The following is an 18,970-nucleotide window of genomic DNA, read 5'->3' on the forward strand; positions in this document are numbered from 1 at the left end:
GTTTGGCCATACATTCCTGATTTTTCTTCAAAATCAACATATTGATGCTTGAATTAAAGTGAATGTGGCATCCTGTCTCCATAGGGGAAGCATTTGAACATCTATCAGAATAGAATTACATCAACTTTAACTGGTTTTAAAAACTGTCCTTCATTTGGTCAGGCTTGAGTACACTACAAAGACTTACCTGACACAAAACAGACATCTCAGCCAATGATTTACATACTACAAAATAAAACTATTGTGATTTTCTACACTACCACACAAATACATACAAAAGGTGGCAAAGACATTACACTTGATATAAGTCCAAGTAATACAGGACCATAGAATGGGCTTTGTGATATGAAAGAGTCAATTCCTCCTTTTAATTACACATAACTAACTTTAATGGGAGTGAACACTGCAGCAACATCTATAAACACAATGTCCACATTAGCAGAACACCGGTTATGAAACCCCTGCCAATATTACTTGTACAAGGATTGTTTTTTGTTTGTTTTAATCAAATTTTACCAAGTCCTGCTATATTTGCAGAGCTCTGCAAAAAACCCATTAAGGCTGAGGAGCTTTAAAGAATATAACATGCAATAGTAACCATGACAATAAGAAAAATGCTTTTGCTAATCTTTTTCTTTCAGCTGACAATACTTTCAAATACTGGTGTTTTTGCTCTAGATGACAACTTTTGTCTGTTGCTCACTATGAATTCTAGGCCTCCCATCCTTATAAACTTGAAATTTCTAAACAAGGGAGCAGCAATTTGGGGAGCACCGAAAACATGGGATGAGTCCTAAAGAATGGACATCATCTGTTGGCAACTATATCTTACTTCATTGTTGCTCTGAATAGGTGCATGAAAATCACATTTTTAAGGTAATTATTCTGCAAGTAAATGGGGAACCTAAAAAAAAAAACCAAAAAAAAAAAAACAAAAAAAACAAACAACAGAAAGGCAGAATGCAGATAGGGTATTCCTTTGGAGATCACAAAACTGCTGAGGTATGTTAGAATTTGGCCCCAGGCAGGCTGATCATAAACTTTAAGAAAACAGCCTGGAACTCCTCTGCACTGATTTTGTCTCGGTTTTCTATTAAGTTGGAGTTTGAAGCAATAAAAAAAATAAAAGAAATAAAGAATCTTCAGAGATTTATCTTTGCTGATTTATCAATGCTTTCAAAAGATGTATGGGATAAGGACCTGAGTCACATATTGAAAAGTGACTAAAGGGACGATTTTCAAAGGCATTAAGATACCTAAAGATGCATTAAGCACTTAAAATTTTCAAAACTGTCTGGGCATCTAACGCCTATTTAAATCACTTAGTCCTTTTTGAAAATCCCAGTGGGCAGTTATCTACATTTTATGTGTCTATAGCCTTTGAAAATCTGTACCATTAAATACTTAACAACCTAAGTACCCCTGGCTTTTAATGGGACTTTGAGTTCTAAAAAGTGTAAGCACATCTGAAAATTGGTCAAGCCACTCTCTCTGGTCTTTTATTCCCCCTTTCTTTTAAAGAGGCATCTCCTAATGCTTATCCATAGCCTGTCAGTTCTGCACTGTCCAACTTACACACTGAGCTGTGCACATTTGATTTGTTTTATGGAGCCAAACAAATAAAACTCCAGAATACAGAATGCATCTTCCAAAAAGACTTTCTGAAGCTCCTAAAAAGAAATGAAATTCCAATCTGTAACCCCAGTGAATGCCCCCAAAAAAACACGTTTTCAATGTGACCCCACATGAGTACAGCTTAGGCTGATAAAGAACCAACATCGTTGTTTAATACCCATGCAATATATTCAAAATACCACATAAAAGTTCTGAAAGGCAGCCACACAGCAACAAGAAAAAAACAGAAAAAGGAGGAACTTGTGTATAAAATCTTTAAAAAGGCAGCAGTTCCAGAAAAGAGGACAAGTTTTAATTCTGAATTTTCTGTTTTTACAAAACTGCAGGAAACTATAAAGCATTCCCTTATGCAAACAATTGAAAGATGTATCTTCTGATCTTCTGTAATGTCAATAGGAGGTAACTTGCTCTGACCAAATACCCAAAAAGGAACTGATTTGTAAATTGGGAACACGGGGAATCAGATTGCCACCTACAGGAAAATTTAGCATTTATTGTCAAGAATGACTCAAAAATACAAATTGCCATCCTGCCAAGTATTCTTTCACTTCAAAACCAATTAGCCTTTTCTTTTGTGCAACTATATAATGAACTTCCTAAATCCAGGAAGCCATTACCACTTCTTTTTATTTATGAGTACTGCTTGAAAGTTCCATAATTCAATTACAAAATCATGTACCAGTTAAAGAATTTTAAGTCTGCTTACCTGATACCATTGGTGCTAGCCTGAATATGTCTGATAGTCTGCTGTTGACTGGCTCATAAGGGGAATCTTCAAGCAAGTCATTTCCTAAGGACAGAAAATATTTGGATTTTTTTCTTATACACAAATTCAGGATAAGGTTTTTTTGTTTACTTTTACTCCATAATAGTGAAATGTACTCCCCTTTAATCCCTTTAAAAAGTTTATATGGCTACTCCTTCTCAAAGAATTACCTATAAAAACACCTGGAAGAAGCTAATTGTTTGTCCCTGTCACTAGATCTCTCCCTCCTCATTGGGTAAGGTCATAACCTGCAGAGACAGCCTGTGACATCACAGGGACTGTCCCATCTCATGCCAGCAGGAGAGAAGCTGTAGCAAGGATGTTCCTCTTCATTCACCTTAACAGCAGAGCTCTTTTCTAGAGAAGCTCAGCTAACAGCATCTTTGGTATGAAACATTCCTAACAAGATGCTGCTGGAAGAGAAACTTTTTATGATGTAGAAAACGTCTGTTACTACCTTTAGCAAAAAAATACATACAGACTCATTAAAACATACGGCTAAATGAACAGGAAGGCATTGTTTCCCTTTTTGCAGAAGCAACTTAAGAATAAAAGTTAAATGGGGAGCACACTGGAGAGATTACACCTTCAACTCCAGGGTCAAAGCAAAACAGAACTAAAAATGATGTCTCTCATATGAGGACCTGACTGTTCTCAGTAGACTAAGAGAAATTTGCCTTATGAATATGAATAACTGAGCAGTCCTGAGTCAATCACTGTCACATCTCTTCTAAGTGGCACATCTACATGCTGTGGAACCAAAAACTTTGGGTTTTGTTTTTTTTTTTTTCTGCTCAGTATGCCCAGGGAATACAGCTAGGAAATAGAGGAAAGGAAAAAAATAAACTTTTACTTAAAACAATCTTCTCCTCATATTTAACTTCCAGCAAAAAGACTAAGTTCCAGTGTCGTCAGGTGAGTCCTAATTAAGGAGTTTTAATATTATTAGGAAAATGTCTCCAGATGACTGTTTTTGTGGCTCTCGGACATGCTCTTGGCCCTGTCTTTAGGCTGTTTAGGAAGGGCAGTGGGTTCCCGGAGGGAAGCCTGGGTGGATCTCGCAGCCGGGAGCGGGGCCGGGGCTCCGAGCCCGGTTGAGCTCGGGGGCAGCCCCGCACCCCGAACTGAGCCGGGGGTTCTGCGCCTCGCCACGTACCCTGCAAGCTCTGGTACATGCTCCAGTAAATGCGCAGGCAGTTCTTCTCCTTCTTCATGCCCCTCTTGCAGCGGCAGTTGTAGAGGGATTTCTGCTTGAGCGCTTCCATGGCGCTTCTGCATTCGTCCTTCGCCTCCAGGCCCGTGGCCCGGCTGAAGTTGCTCTCTTTGCCGGCTACACACTGCCTCAGCGTCCTGAATTTAGTACTACAGCTCTGCTCCTTCAGACACTGATCGCTGGCTTTCACGCAGTCCAGGCGGTCCCCTCCAGGCAGCCCGCTGACTTCTGCAGACAAAAGTACATCAATGGAGAGAGACAGACCCAAGGAGCGCTCTGAGCCAGCTCCGGGGGCACCTCCGCACGCTGCACATGCACCGGCCCCAGGGACAGCACCTCGCAAACCTCCTGCCTCCATGCTACCCCTCAGGAAAAAGCACACAGGCTTAGATCCACTTTCGGGGGAGTCCAAGGAAACTGTATTTTTTTAACCCTAGTGGCTGATTTATGAGGAAACAGAAAAAGGAAAGAAAACCCGGAGGGATTAATGTGCCTGATAAAACAAGCATTTGTTACTCCATCATCCACTTTGGTGAAACAAATCAGCTTTCCGTTCCAGGATTTAACTAAGGGGTTAAATATTCAGCCTCACTTTTCACATGAGCTTTGCTGTAATTTCACTTACATCCAGGAACAACCCGCTCAGAGAGATAAGTATCCTCATTGATCGATATTAGCCTGTCTTTGCGTCAGTCACTTTTTAAAGGCTGTACACATTTTTGCTTATTCTATATGCATAAAGGTAGAATTTGTTACTGCCCCCCCCCCCTTTCTCTCCACTATGATGTTTTTGCAGGAGAACAAAGCAAATTGCATTAACTCCCTCCTCTCCATCGTGCCCCCGTCATGCTCCCTCAGACACATGCGGATGGAAACGCAAAGGAAAGGAAAGGAAACCAGTTTGGGCTGCAAACCACTACCAGTCGGGCATGCTGCCAGGTTCAGGTGAAGATGTAATCCTTCAGCTGGTCTTGTCATCCCCCACCCTTCTCAGGCAGCCTTATTTTATTTAAATGAAAAGTTTCCCTGTAACTTGCGAGAACCCAATTTAACAAGAGGCTAAACAGGCAAGTACCGAAGTCTGTAACCTACAGAGCTTTAAACGTAGACCGGGCTAACTGATGTGAGGCAGAGCCATAAAAACTACTGGAAACTTCACTGTTCTGCCTAAACAATAGACTGACAAGCACCAGGCTCCCGGTCCCATAAACCCTATGCTTTGCTTTATGAAGCGATGTGCACACCGAAATCAGGCATCAGCAACTTACCCACTAAGGGCAAAGCGAAGTACAAGAGCACGAGAAACATCTTGCTGTCCTTCGGATGGTTTCCCCAAACGACCTGATGTGTCACAACAAAGATGATCAGCATGTAGATATTCCAATACCGCCGAGGTCTAAAGGCTCCAAGTTCAGATCCATTGAATTCAAGGAAAAAAAAAAAAAAGAAAAAAAGCCACCAAGCAAAAAAACCCCACAACCCCCTCTCCTCTTCACCGCTACCACCACAGGCGGCAGGAGCAGCGACGCAAACGCTGAGCTTTTCCCTTAGATTTCAGGTCTGAGCAACCTGCAGGCACAAGCACTGACTCCAGTGCGGGAGCGAGAGGCGCACTCACGGGTGTGTGTGTGTGTGATGTGTGTGATGTGTGTGAGTGAGTGAGCGAGCGGCAGCGGGGCAGCAGCGCCGGTCGCCTCCTTGGGTGGGCAGCGCCTGTTCCCAGGGAGGGACCGAGAGCGCAGGGGGCGGGAGGGGGGCGCACACAGCAGCCCCGCTGCCAGCCTGGTGACAGCCCCGAGCCGCGGCTTCCCGACCCCCTCCCGGGGCAATTCGCCTGTTCCACCCCCCGACCGCAACTTTATCGCCGCTCGGGGCCGGGGCCGGGGCCGGGGCGGTGCGCGGGGCCGCGCAGGCTGCGCGGAGCGCTCCCCGCCGGGGCGGAGCGGGGGCGGCCGCGCTGCCGCCGACCGAAGTTTGCCAGGGAAAACCGGGACGGGAGGCGGGAGGCGCGGCCGCTCCGGTTCCGCCGGGCAGAGCGGGGCCCCTCGGCCCCCAGAGCGGGTCCCAGACCGGGCGAGCCGCGGAGAGGCGGCGGCCCCGCGGGGATGCTCCGCTCGCCGCCCGCCCTCCGCGGGGCTCGGCGGTCGCGGCCTCCCCCTGCCGGCCCCGCCGCCCGCGGGAAGTCCGGAGCGTCCCGCAGCGGCCCCGGGGCGGCCGGAGCACCGCCCGTGCATCCCCGCATCCCTGCGGTGCGCGCTGCGCTCCGGCCCTCGTATCCCTGTATCGGCTTCCACTTGGCCCCCGAATAAACAAAGCGAACATATGTCCCATATTCGTGACAGATGGTTCAAACAGAGAACTATTTAGTGGTTTTCCCACAGTTGCTACTATGTACCGCTCCCCCGAAACCCAACAAAATGCAATTCGCCTTAAATAGCTTCAGCTTCCAGATTTCTTTATTTTCATATGTGGAAAATTTGATTCAGGTGTTTTTATGTTCTGGCTGCAACCAAATGTGTTCAGTTGTTTTGGGTTTATTTTTTTCTATTTTTAAAAGATGTCAGCATATATGTTCTTGGCAGTTTTGTCAACAAGCTATTTGGCCCATTCGACTCAAGGAATTTGCTTCTCCTTGCAATAAATTTTGCCTAAAGGAGTTTGAGTTGCCTCATGAGATGGGAGATGATCAGGCTGGCCACTTTTATAGCAAAAACTGGATGGCAGATGGAGCTAAACTGTTGAAAGGTACTTCAAAACACTTATTTAAAAGCCTAGCATATGCCAGGATATACAGAGAGTACAACATTCATAGAACCGAAATGCAAAGGCTTTATTTTTGTTTGCTTTGCTGTTCGAGATTTTCTTCCCCTCCCTTGCCTCTTTTTCTTAACAGATGGATTTTCATTTCGACCAAAAATAGAACCCCAAAACCCATAACTGGAAATAAAAATAAAACAAAATCCAACAGAATCAAAAAAAAACTGTGTAAAGTACTGGTTTTCTCAGTGAAATTGTAATGGTCTTATCAAGTTGCTATTGATTAAGTCACAAGTTTTGTGGTTTGGTTGTTTAATGTGAAGAGTCATATACTATTATGGAGTCTATTATCTGCTGCACATACAAGGATGTAATTGGAGGAACAAAGACAATGACCAGATTTCTGGAGTATTTCAGGGTAATTAGAAGGTGCTAAGTTGGTGATAGCATTGACTATTCGAGACAGCTTCAGCTTTTCAAATTGCTGGTATTCAATGAAACAAGCTGGTCTTCCAAACACTCCAATAGAAATTGAGCTGAGTGATACAGAGAGATGATTACTTCTTCACTGGTAATTTTGACATCATTATGGCACACGATGAGCTCTGTAAGAAGTTATCTGTGTATCTAACACAAAGGTAGCATAATTCTCCTGTCATTTAGAAGCCTAAGTCAAGAATAGCTACAACATTCACAGCAGAGGATAGCAACTGAAAATCAGACTGAAATCCAGGCCACTTTTTACAAAACCATTCATTCGTGCATTAATGTCCTGAAGACATACATACACACATATATACACACAAGTTATTTGGCATTTATAAAAGCAACGCACTGTAAATCCCTGCACTAATAACTACTTCTGCTGTTACAAAACACAGCTTTTGTGGGGTGTTTCTTGTTACAGTAAAACCAAACTTGCATTTTAAGTGTTTAAAGTTGAATAAAATGTCACTAACAGTTCAGAAAACAGCTGGAAAACATGCATCCAAAAATTCTATCTAAGCACTCCTCTTGCCAGCACTTTGACTCATCTCTGGAAAACTACCACCCAAAGTGAAAAAAGGTTAAAAGGTTTTAATAATAATAATAATAAAAAGTTTAAAATGCAACCATGTTTGAAAGTCAAGGACCAAGAAGAAAGTCCATCTCAGAATATCCAATTGCTACACACTCTTCATCATGGTGGGAGACAGCTCCTTATGAACCACAAGGACGTTTTTCCGTAGCAGAAATTACCTTTTTTTTTCCTTTTTCATATATGGAATTATTTATAAATTTCTGTTGCAGACAAAACCTCATAAGCCACTCTGTGGCTGGAGTCATAATCCTTTGGGTCTTTGCACAGTGCATTCCAACTGCCTTTTACATGCCCTGGGGTAAAATTAAGTCATTGAATGTTTTGCTGTTGATTTCAGTCCGAGGTCTCCCTCACAATTTGTATCTGTCAATCACTCAATTCATGAGTCTCTTCAGATAAAAGAAAGATAAAAGACTAAGCCACACAGAAGTACTTAATGCAAATATGTTAAAGATATTTATGCTTTTTTAAATATTCTGCTGGTCAAGTTTTATAAAAAAGTTTCAGAACATTTAATATAACGTAACCTCTATAAGGTGCAGCTGGTAAGGACAAACACTTCATTGTAGGAAGGATGACAACACAATCACCACTGGATTATTGTTTAAAGGCCAATACAGTATAAATAATTTGGAAGGCAGAACCAAATATTCCAAGCTACTTGCTGCCAGCATTAATTGACAGTACTTCAGTCTTTATGTAGTTGTAGTTACTGGTTTCTTTCTAGTTGGAAGCTGTTATATGTCATTGGAAACTTTTCACAAAGAAAAGGTGAAGTAATGTGGATAGTGGGGTTATTTGACACTAAAACTTCAGTAAAATTAGTGCTTCAAACCCTTTTCTTTCCAAGTAAGAAGATTGAAGTAAGTGTAACCCCTAACACTGGGCAGTTTCAAGCTTCCTGTCACCTTGAAACCTGGGCCCAAATGCTCGGAATGCAGCAAGAGCATCAAGCGAGAGCAGCCTGGATCCATCCAGGATACACCTGGAGGATACAGCAGGATACAGCATCCACCTGCTCCTGGAGGCCAGGCATGCACAGCAAAATCAGAACTCTGCTGCGTTCACTCCTGCCAATGTCCTTCTGCCTCCTCCTCTGCATGTAAACTAATGGCAGCAAACTCTGAAGAGGTGTCAGATGCGGAGGTGCCTCCCTCAAAGGCAGTGGATGTGGTTTTGCAGCAGTTCCACCTGCAAAGGCTGCAGTGTTGGAGCCCTGTGTTGGGTTGGTCTGGCTGGCAGCGACTCAGATCACAATGTACCTCTGAGCAGACAAGGAGGCTGAACTAATCCATTGCCTGGCCCGGGGTCTGCCTGTAGATTCCCTTTGCCATCTCTGCCACAGACCTTCTTTTAAAGACTGAACCCTGCAAGAAAATATTGGAGTTGGAGCCACTGAGCCCAGGGAACATTACACAGTATTATCTGCAGTGCGCTAGGTATGCGAAGAGAAAGTATGCTGAGAGTAAGAGCAGTGCCATGAACTTTAAATACAATTCTTAGGGGAGTGAAGAGGTGAAGCAAAGCTAAAGTTGAACTAATGAGTCAGATCTAGCAGGTGGGGGAGAGCAAGCTAGTGATGGGAAAAAGTCTGTGTGCCTTGGGAGCACAAAAAGTAGTGTTTACACAGGAGGCTTTCTTCAATAATGGGAAAGGGAGAATAGAGAAGTTAGAGAATTACTAGGGACTGGGGGAACAGTCTGAACTGCATTTTTTGTCTTACATTTATCTGCTTACCATGAAGTCAAAGTGCCTTTTGGTGGGAATAAGGCAAGAAGGATTTGCTCAAGGCATTAAAGTTTTGTAAAGGGCAGATTAAATAACAGTGCTCCAAAAATCAATTTTGAGGGGCTTATGAAGCCTTGAATGGGCTTTTGCAGCACAAAAACAAGATTGAGTTTTTACTGAACCTGTCATTTATTTGGGTTTAGAGCTTTCAGTAAGTATCAGAAAAAAATCCCTAAAACAAAAGCAAAGTAAGCAATGAGCATTCACACAGCAATCAAATAAAAAACACGTGGAGGTGCAATCCAAATTACTAAGTGACTTAACTGATGCAAAAGTATAAGCAAAGAAAGTCACCGTTTCTGCCATCCCCCACCCCCTCTCCATGTGCTTTAATCAGACCTGGTAGTGAATTCCCACAGCTCTTCTCGGCCAGGGAAATTTTTCCTAAATTCTTGTGTCCCTGTCCTCACCAGAGGTTGTGCTGCTATACTATCAAGCCACCTGGAAGGAGGGGAAAAAAAAAAAAAAAAAAAAGAAGAAAAGAAAGGAAGAAAAATAAAGCTACCTATTCAGTAGTATAGGTACAGGAACACCAAAAGAGTACAATGCAAGTCAGAGTTTGTAGTTAAGAAACACAACCTACTAGTTACCCCTAAAACCATGACAATGCTGATGGAACTGCAGCTATTTGTGACAGTATCTGATAGAAATGATTCCGTTTTACTTTAAGTAGTGATCTAAAGGCATAGGCTCTGATATTTGCCCAAACTGGTAAGAAAGGTGTCGTTAGGAAAAGCCAAGCCCCGGATCCCTGGATTTAGGGTTTTTGCTTTAAAAATGGGGTGACACCGCCCCCTAGCCGCTGGTAGCGCCGGTGCAGGCTGCCGTGGGCAGGGATTCAAGGCACAGCATTCCCTGCACAGGGACTCGGTGTGCTGCAGTTAAGTAAAAGCATAAAAAAATGCCCCAAAAATGAAGATCACCTGAAGCATTAGTAATTAAGCAGTGGTAATTCAGGTGCTTATAGAATCTTGAGCAATACAGTTCAGCTGTTAAACAGCATCATTTGAATCTTCAGCTTCCAGATCAGAGAACGGTGCTTATAAGTCCAGGGTTGTGGGTTTGATCTCGTATGGACCATTCATCTACAAGCTGACTCAATGATCCTTCTCAGTCCCTTCCAACTCAGAATATCCCGTGTGATTCTGTGAAATACATCAGCAGCATCAACCTTTAGCATCCCCTGGGCATTAACAACGAATGTGATTCAACCAAGGCCACAGTTTGGTTGGGTAACTTGGAACCTTCCTTTTGTCTTTAAAATTTCAGTGATTACCAGCAGCTCGAGCTTGTGCAGTCCATTTGATCCTGAACCACAGGACAGGAAACTCTACCTTGCACTACATAAAATAGATCTACATTAATGAAGCTACCTCATGGTTTTTACAGAAAAACTTGAGCTAGGAAATTACTTATTCTAATTGTCTATTGCTATAAGAATATAGCATCCACACTGCTTTAAAAACAAAACTGCATGAGCATTTCAGAACATTGAAAACAGATTCTTGATCTGAGAAAATCCATGTTAAAATGAGATTGTTGGTATTGTGTATTTGCATACTGCTTCACTTACATGTTGATTAATTCCCTTCCCTCTCATTCAATTTTTAATTGAAAGTGATGTAAATTCTGTGTATAGAATGATGTGTAAAGGTGGTGAGATTTTCTGTTCAAACATGCACCGCTCTAGTGATGGGTATTCAGCTTTCACTGTTCATGCCACACCACATACACACACACTCGCAGAGCAAAGCATGTTAAATCAGAGGGGAACATTTTGCTTTCACTTACTGTACATATCTTCTTCTAAATTGTGGGACCAAATCTGCCCTGACACCTGCCCTGTGTAGGGAAGTCAAAAAAAGATGTATGGAGGTTAAAGTCATTTTAGAATTTAGTGACCAAAGGCAAAATTATCATCTTGGATTGTCAAAGCTGTATTTTCTGTACATTTGCTAGAATAGCCCTGACGAGTGAAATAAATTTTTCTCCTGATGGTATCACCAAAACTGTAATTTTATTGGAAGTTTCTCTAAAGGTTAGTGACTCTGTCAGTGTTAATTTCTGTAATCTCTGTTTCATCAGTCTTCCTCTGAGGTAAGAAATTTTGGGGACAAAAAGTCACAAGATATTTATATTGGAGGTGAAAGGATATCAAGGAAAATTGGAAGTGGAAGAAACTAGTGTTGTGCATGCTGTGAGAATTTTACTGAGAAACCACAACTCAGATACCTATAATCAGATACTTGTAATCAGCTGCATATCACAGTATCTCTAGTAAAGGTGCAGCAGTATTGAGGGGTTTATTGTTTGCTTTGTGGGTTTGGTTGTTTGTTTTTTTTTGTGGGGCAGGTGGGGGTTTTGTGCCTTGTTGTGAACTAAGGAGGGGTTGTGTGTTTTTATAAGTTGCTTTTCTCTTTGTCTTGTGGTGGATTTGTTTTATTTAGGGTGGTTGGGAAGATGTATTTGTTGTTTTACACAATTTTAAGAATAGCTGCAAAAACTTTGGAAAAAAATGAAAAAAAGATCAGAATTTGAACTCAGAGGTTTAGTTATAAAAGGTATTCAGTAAGTATGGCATGAAAAGGCGATATTTCTTGAATCAGCAATATCTCCTTAATTAACACGTGGGGGTTTTTTAATATAGTTTAGGTAGAACCTTATGATGAGATAATTCTCCTTTAATCCAGTTGATTATCAGATGGAAACAGCGTTGAAAATCAAGATCTGTTTGTTCTATTAAAATACCCCATAATCCCATTACTTGGCTTCTCTGCTACTGCTGCAGAATTCTGAAGGAGCAGTGCACACACCAAAGGCCACTCTGAAACACAGAGTCCCAACTGATGATATTTGCTGTTTCTTCCCTTTTCTATGAGCATTCCTTGCATCAACTACAGCTCTGTCTGTTCAGGAGTTTCCCTGGTGTAATCATGGGATTAAACAGCACAGTTGAACCTACAGCACTTGTTTTAGATGGATGGAGTTACCTGCTGCTAACCCCAGCAAAGGAAGCTTTCTTGCATGTCTGCATCTGTCCTGCAGTTCCAATGGGAGGCATCATTCATGTGAAAAGCAACAATGCAGAGTTTTAAACTTGGTCCTGAAAGTCATTTGCATGTAGCTGTATTCTGAATATCCCAGAATAAAGTGTATCCTAGCTCAGCAATAGAAGTAGCATGTGAAGGACTCCACACTCTGTCTGCCCCTCTGTGAGGGATATGGATATGAAATTACCATTTTCTCCACACCAAACCCATCCCTGAGAAACATTTCTAAAGGCCATACTTGTGAACTCAGCAATAGCTGTAGACATGAGCAGTTGAGATGTATAACTTGCTTTATAAATGGCAAAAAGACTAGGAATTTTCAGCCCCAAGTAAGGAAAAGAAGTACGTTTCTGATGAACTCATTTTCATAGGAATTTCTGAGTTATTAATTTATGAAAGAAGAAAAAACTGTTTGCATACAAAACGTTAAGATAAAATGTAAATACTTTATGGTAAATTTAAAGCTGTTACAAATTACCTATATGCTCACAGTGTGATCCCTCCAAGTTTCTGACTTGTTTAATTATCCAGTAGAACATTATTTATAACAAAATAATGCAAACTTGTTTAAACATGTACAATGATGGCACCTTGCCAGTTTGAAATGTAAGCATGATGTTCACAGAATTGCAAAAAATCCAAAGCAATTGAGATTAATATCTTGGTTTCTGAATTTGATTATATTATCATCTTTATGACTGGAGCTAGTCAGAGGTTTTTTTGTTTTTTTCTTAAATTCTTCTAATCCTTAAAATATTTTCAATATGGAAAAAAAGGTAGTCGTTGTCACTATCTACAAGTTCCATGTCATCATCAAAGCAATGCTATTTCCTGTGATTTTTGAATTTGCCTTTTTTTTTTGCAGAGCTTCAATAAAGATCCAGTTAACATTTCAAATATCAAAATTTCTTTCAAATATCAAATATTCTTTCCATGATGTAAAAGATTATTATTCAACATGTTTATGTGCTTTTTGACACTTGTCCATACTCACTTTTAATCTACTGTAAACGTACTGTAAACAGACTGAATTAAAGTGATATGCCAACCCTAAAGTACAAATCGCACAAATTTCAAAATTATTGATTTCTGACAGTGCTTGCAGGCATTAAGCAATATTTTTTCAGACATTTAAAATAGCTCACTTCAGCAAAGAGACACTGTATTGAAGAAAAGCTGAAAATGTACTGACTGCTCAGTCAATATTAATTTAAAATTGAGGTTTAGATCTTTGCTAAAAGTGAAAAAAAAAAAAAAATTAAAGCTTCTTTTATCCCATGGGATACCCTCCTCCTCAACCCAAATCACCATATTCTTACCATATTTCGAGGTCTCAGTCCACACTTTTGCAGAGGAACCCAGTATCTTGTAATTACAATGAGCAGTGAAATACTGTGCTGACTCCTTGGAGTTAGACATAGTAGGGTTTGCTTTCCATCTTGTGGGTGGACTTATAAATTCAGCCTTACTCAGGTTTCCAATGGACCTAGAAAGAGAGGTGACCAAAGGCTTTGCTGCTCCATCTGAGGTGATCTGGGACAGTGGTACACCACACAAGTAAAATCACACGAAGGTCAGTGACTTCCTGCCAGCAGAGGCTGGGGTCTGCTTAGCAGCAGCACTCTTCTGATAACAGGAAACTAAGGCTTGAAAGCACTGATGTTTCTATCACAGTTTTCCTGAGGAATAAAAGGAGAATATATGTTTGATGACAATAACTTAGACAACAACAAGAAAGAGTCTAGGACATGTAGGAGGAGGAGTATTATGGTATCTAAAATGTGTAAAATTAAATTGCCTTCAAAAATGCTGTGTTTCTGACCAAAACTTAGAACAAACCACATAAAATGACCATCCTGCTTTTGGCCATGTAGAGTTAGTAGCTGTTACAGTGCTGGGTTTAGATTTAGGATGAGAATGACACTTATAACACACTGATGTTTAGTTGTTGCTGAGCAGTGCTTACACCATACAAGGATTTTTTTTTCTCTACCCCGTCAGTGAGGAGGCTGGAGGAGTCAGAGCCAGGACATGACCCCAGCTGACCACAGGGATATTCTATACCATGGCTCATCATACAAATTTAGGGGATAGCTGGCTGGGGACTGCTGCTCAGGAACAGGCTGGGCAGAATTCTATCTGTGGGAAGCAGTTGTTTTTCATTTGCATCACCTGTTTTTGGGGGGGGTTATTTATCTATTTTTGTTATTTTACTTTTCATTCCAATTTATTATTCTGAGTTTAGTTTTTAAACTGTTCTTTTCTCAACCCACACTTTTCTGACTTTTACCTTTCCAGTTCTCTCATCCCACTGGGGCAGGAGGACTGAGGAAGCAGCTGTGTGGTGCTTAGTTGCTGGCCGGGGTTAAACCACAAGAATGACTTAATGAAAGTTTTCAGCTTAAATTTAATCACACAATTTATTGGGGCGGGGTGGGGGGGAAAAGCTAATTTCAACTGGATTTATGTATCAAAGATGATAATGAAAGGAGTTTAGTTTTATTTTACTGCTGCTCCAGATGGTACTCTAAAAGGACTGAGAAGCATGGGAGAAACCATTCTCTGTCTATGAGGGTTTGAATTTGGAAAGTTCTGTATTCCAGGCCATTGCCAACTATTTCTTACAAGGTATTCTATGGCTTGTAACTCTGGACTCCTCAGAGACAACAGTATGAAGAACAAAGGAAAACTAATTTGATTTGATGATTTTGCAGTTTGCATCACTAGCAGACAACTAGGCATTTGTTTAATTCACAGAAAATTGCACAACTGGATTTTGGAGGACTGGCAGGTTTAGAGGCATGAATTTTCTATAGATGTCTCAGGCCTAAGGGTAAGGTATGTTAAGGATAACTTACCTTCCAGTGAATATTTATATATAAGAGTAATATTTATAATGCCTTTATAAGATTTTTATAATAAGACACAAAAAACTGATATAGACTTGATTTGACCTGACTTTTGAATCCTCTATTTTCTTTGACAAGAAATATAAGGAGAGGGACAGACTGAGTAGAGTAGATTACACTGTCATTTAGTAACCTGTGCTTTTAAAAAAAAAAATCAAAAGAAAAAACCCTCTTAAACTTCAACTGCCCAGATTGCAAGAGATAAACCTCATCTCAGAACTGACACCATTGTAGAGGTTATGAAAAATAAACTGCATTATTTCAAAGTACACTTATTCAGAATCCAAGAAGCAGTATGGAGATAAACAAAGTATCTTGTTTTTATTAATTAGCAAGAAAAATATCAACCCAACCACTACAAGCATAGATATGGATGTCAATAATTCACACTGAATTACTCAGTAGATTTTTTTATACAATTATGTCCTATGTGGTCTACAGTTTGAGGACCCATATTTGTATAAACAGCAATCTTTAGAATTACATATTATAAATACAGTACATTCACACCTCATCTGATTGTATCCACTTAACTAGACAGGTTAGTTAGGAGCCTAATTGCTGTAGGGCCTGTACACATTTATTAAGATAAAGCAGTACCATTTTCCAAGCATTTCCTTCCAGGCAGCAGTTTTTTTGCCTTTTTAGACAGTTTATGTTAGAGAGGAATACAATACCCTCCATAACCCCAACCACTATGATTTGGAGAAGAAATACTTCCTAATCTCAACCAGGTGATCAGTTTAATCCTGATCATATAGGTAGGTTAAATCCAGTTGACACCTGACATCCTGAAGAATTGCTTCATTTTTGCCTGCTTCTAATCTTACCAGTTAAGAAAGGGCTGTCCTCTTCTCCTATACTTTGCACAAAGAAGGAACATAAAAGTCCTGGGGAATGCAGAATAGAAGAATTGGCATTTGGACCAGTTAGAAACATTTCTTTTTAGGGACTGTATAAAGAAAGTACACAAACAAGTTTCCAATTAAGTTTCCCTGGCAATGTCAGTAGGTATCCAAAGCTTTATATCCCAAACTTTATATTCTGACACATGATCGTTTCACAATGTCTCACATACCCTTTATTAATTTATAAATTTCCATCTGGAAGTAGTTCAGATCCCTGCCTCCATGACCTTGTCTGTAAGTAGTTCCAGAGCTTTGCACAGGTTGCCAAGAACCTTCTTTTAAATTTCTCATTTATTCATAATTGTTTGTAAGTATCTGATCTTGAAATAGTGTTATCCTTTAACACCAAAGTTGCCTTCCGTCACATCTACCCCCACACATACTTATAAAGAAAACCATATGCCCTTTCAAGCTTTGTTTTGCCAGATAAGCTATTTTCATCTCAGCTGCAAAAGCAGGTACTCCTTTCCCTAAGCAGCCCACTCTGCACCTGCTGTGCATCAATGTGGGTCAAGAGAACTGTAAACAATATTCTGAGAGTTGTCTTGTCATTGCCTTGTAAAGCAAAATTAACATTTTGTTAACAGTCTTCACTGAGGTTTCTTCATCCAATATACCCTGAAAGTGCTGCATGGCCACAACACAACGGTGGCTCATGGTCACACCACGGCTGATTAATGCACTAAACCTCTTCCCCTCACTATTGACACCAATTATCAGGACACCAGGTTATACTAAAAGAACATGACATTAATTCCCAAGCACCTCCCTCTAGTCTCTGTGCTATTAAATTTCCATTTTGTCAGTCCATTAAGTCATTTTTTTTTTCTGATACACTAGTCATTCCAATTTTGTGTCATCTCTTCATGCCATACCCAAGTTCAAAAATACTACTTAAATCAGTGCTAAGATCAGTCCCAGAGGACTTCTACTAGCAAACTCCTTTCATTTTGATATTTTCATTTTTAAGAGAATCACATTTTAATATAACCCTTCACTCAGTTCCTCTTCCACCTTCAGTGCCTGCATTAAAGCTCATCTTTTCCACCCTCAGTAACTTCCTACAACAAATATAATGCCTTATTTCGATCAAGGTAGATTAGGTCTACTGCATTACTCATCTCTGGGACAATTAGCTTATCAAATAAAGATATTAAGTTAGTCTGATACAATCCTTCCTTGATAAAATCATGCTGTAGTTTTTCCCAATTTCCATTTACTTCTAGGTTCTTGATAACTTTTTTTTTCATTCAAAATCTACTCTAAGACCTTGCTTGGTGTTGAGGTCAAACCATCACACCTGCAATTTATTGGATCACCTTTTTTTCCTTTTCATGAATACAGGGAATAACATTATTAGTCTTCAGTTATTAGTTGTATTGAGATAGCCCTGAGTTGAAAACACATATAAAAGCACTGTGTGTTATTCACTTTTATAAACTCTGCTATCTCAACTATGGATATAAATTTTGTATTCAAAGAACTGACTTAGTGCAGATATTTTAAACATTCTCATTTATTTTTCAAAATGAGAAAAGAGTAATTATTGTTAAAGGAGTAACATTTTTGCCACTTATTCCAATTCACTTTCCTTCTGTTATCTTCTTTCTCAAAAGACAAGCTGTAAAAATACAAACCCAGCAGAATTATTTATATACTTTTCACACAATCTGTGAATAGACATGCTTAATGCTTCTGGAAAGAAGTGACTGTAATACAATGCAAATTATTAATTTATGAATGTGGCACAATTGATAATACATGCTTACTGCAGCTGTGACTTTCTACTCTATTTGAATGGAATGCTTTTATAATCCTGCCTATGCTCTGAGTCCTGGCAGATGTATGCAGATGTGTGCCATGAAACCTTTGAAAATTTCAGGATTAAATGTAGCTAATCTTCCAGAAGCATCAATGGGAAGGAATATGGAAGGGTTAGAAACCTAACTCTGGGTCCTCTTTTTTTATGCCACCTTTAAAAAAGATGAAATTACAGCATAACACCAGGATCAATAGGCAGTAAAGTTTATGTAGTGTTATTTATCATTGTTAAGTCTTTATTAAATATGTAGCTCTTCCTGCAAAGGGTTGTGCAGAATGAAGAGGGCCCAGTTTTATAGAGATACAGTTATAAGATTGGATTTTACAAAGCAGCTTGTAAAACCTGCAGGTAGAACATACCTTTTCCACAATACCCTCAGGGAAAGAAGTATTCTGGAAACTCTTCAGGATATTTTGAGGGAGTAGGGACAATAGCTTTTTTTTTTTTTTTTTCAGAATAAATTATTAGAATTGAAACTTTCTTAGAAAACAGTTTGTCACTAAAAAATACCATCTGGCCCTATTTTGATAAGAGGTTTTATAAGACCATGCATCCTCCATGCAAGTTTTCAGATGCAGGGTCTATGTTTTAGTCAAACTGACACAGCCCTTCCTCGAACTTTCTTGGTCTGGGCATTTGCATGGAATATGGAATAATTGCTGCTGCTGCCTAGTTCAGCCCATGGGCACGTATCCACTGCTTCTGAATGTCTAAGAAAGTTGTCATGTGTTTAAGAAGGAGCACAGATGGAATCACAAAATTCATCTTCTGAAAACTATTAGCAGAGAAGCCTAAAAGTGTAGTGGACAACTCTTGGTTTCACATAAGAGTTATTCTCATTGTGTAAGAAATTGATTTGACTTTAATGCATACAGTGGAAGGATGAAATTTATCAAACCTAGCACTAAGTAACACTCCTGTTATGAATAAAGACAATAAAGCCATTTCATTTCAGTCATCTGCACATACTCTTTTTCCTGCAAGTGCAACATCAAGTAGAAATAGAGCTTTAAAAACCATTTTTTTAAAATCTGAAATATA

At 40.0% G+C, this 18,970-nt stretch overlaps 1 protein-coding gene across 1 annotated transcript in view; it reads right to left on the reverse strand.

Moving 5' to 3' along the window:
- Positions 1–5,270, reverse strand: part of GFRA1 (GDNF family receptor alpha 1) — a 137,295-nt gene extending 132,025 nt beyond the window's left edge. Inside the window, exons 1-3 of the mRNA XM_004175629.6 lie at positions 4,883–5,270; positions 3,558–3,842; positions 2,342–2,425 (exon numbers count right to left, since the gene is read on the reverse strand). Coding sequence (XP_004175677.4) covers positions 2,342–2,425; positions 3,558–3,842; positions 4,883–4,985 — 472 coding nt within the window. The 5' untranslated portion in view covers positions 4,986–5,270. The remainder of the gene's footprint in view (positions 1–2,341; positions 2,426–3,557; positions 3,843–4,882) is intronic.
- Between the last annotated feature and the right edge of the window lie 13,700 nt (positions 5,271–18,970).

This window comes from Taeniopygia guttata, chromosome 6 (assembly GCF_048771995.1).
Source record: "Taeniopygia guttata chromosome 6, bTaeGut7.mat, whole genome shotgun sequence".
Taxonomy (NCBI): Eukaryota; Metazoa; Chordata; class Aves; order Passeriformes; family Estrildidae; genus Taeniopygia; species Taeniopygia guttata.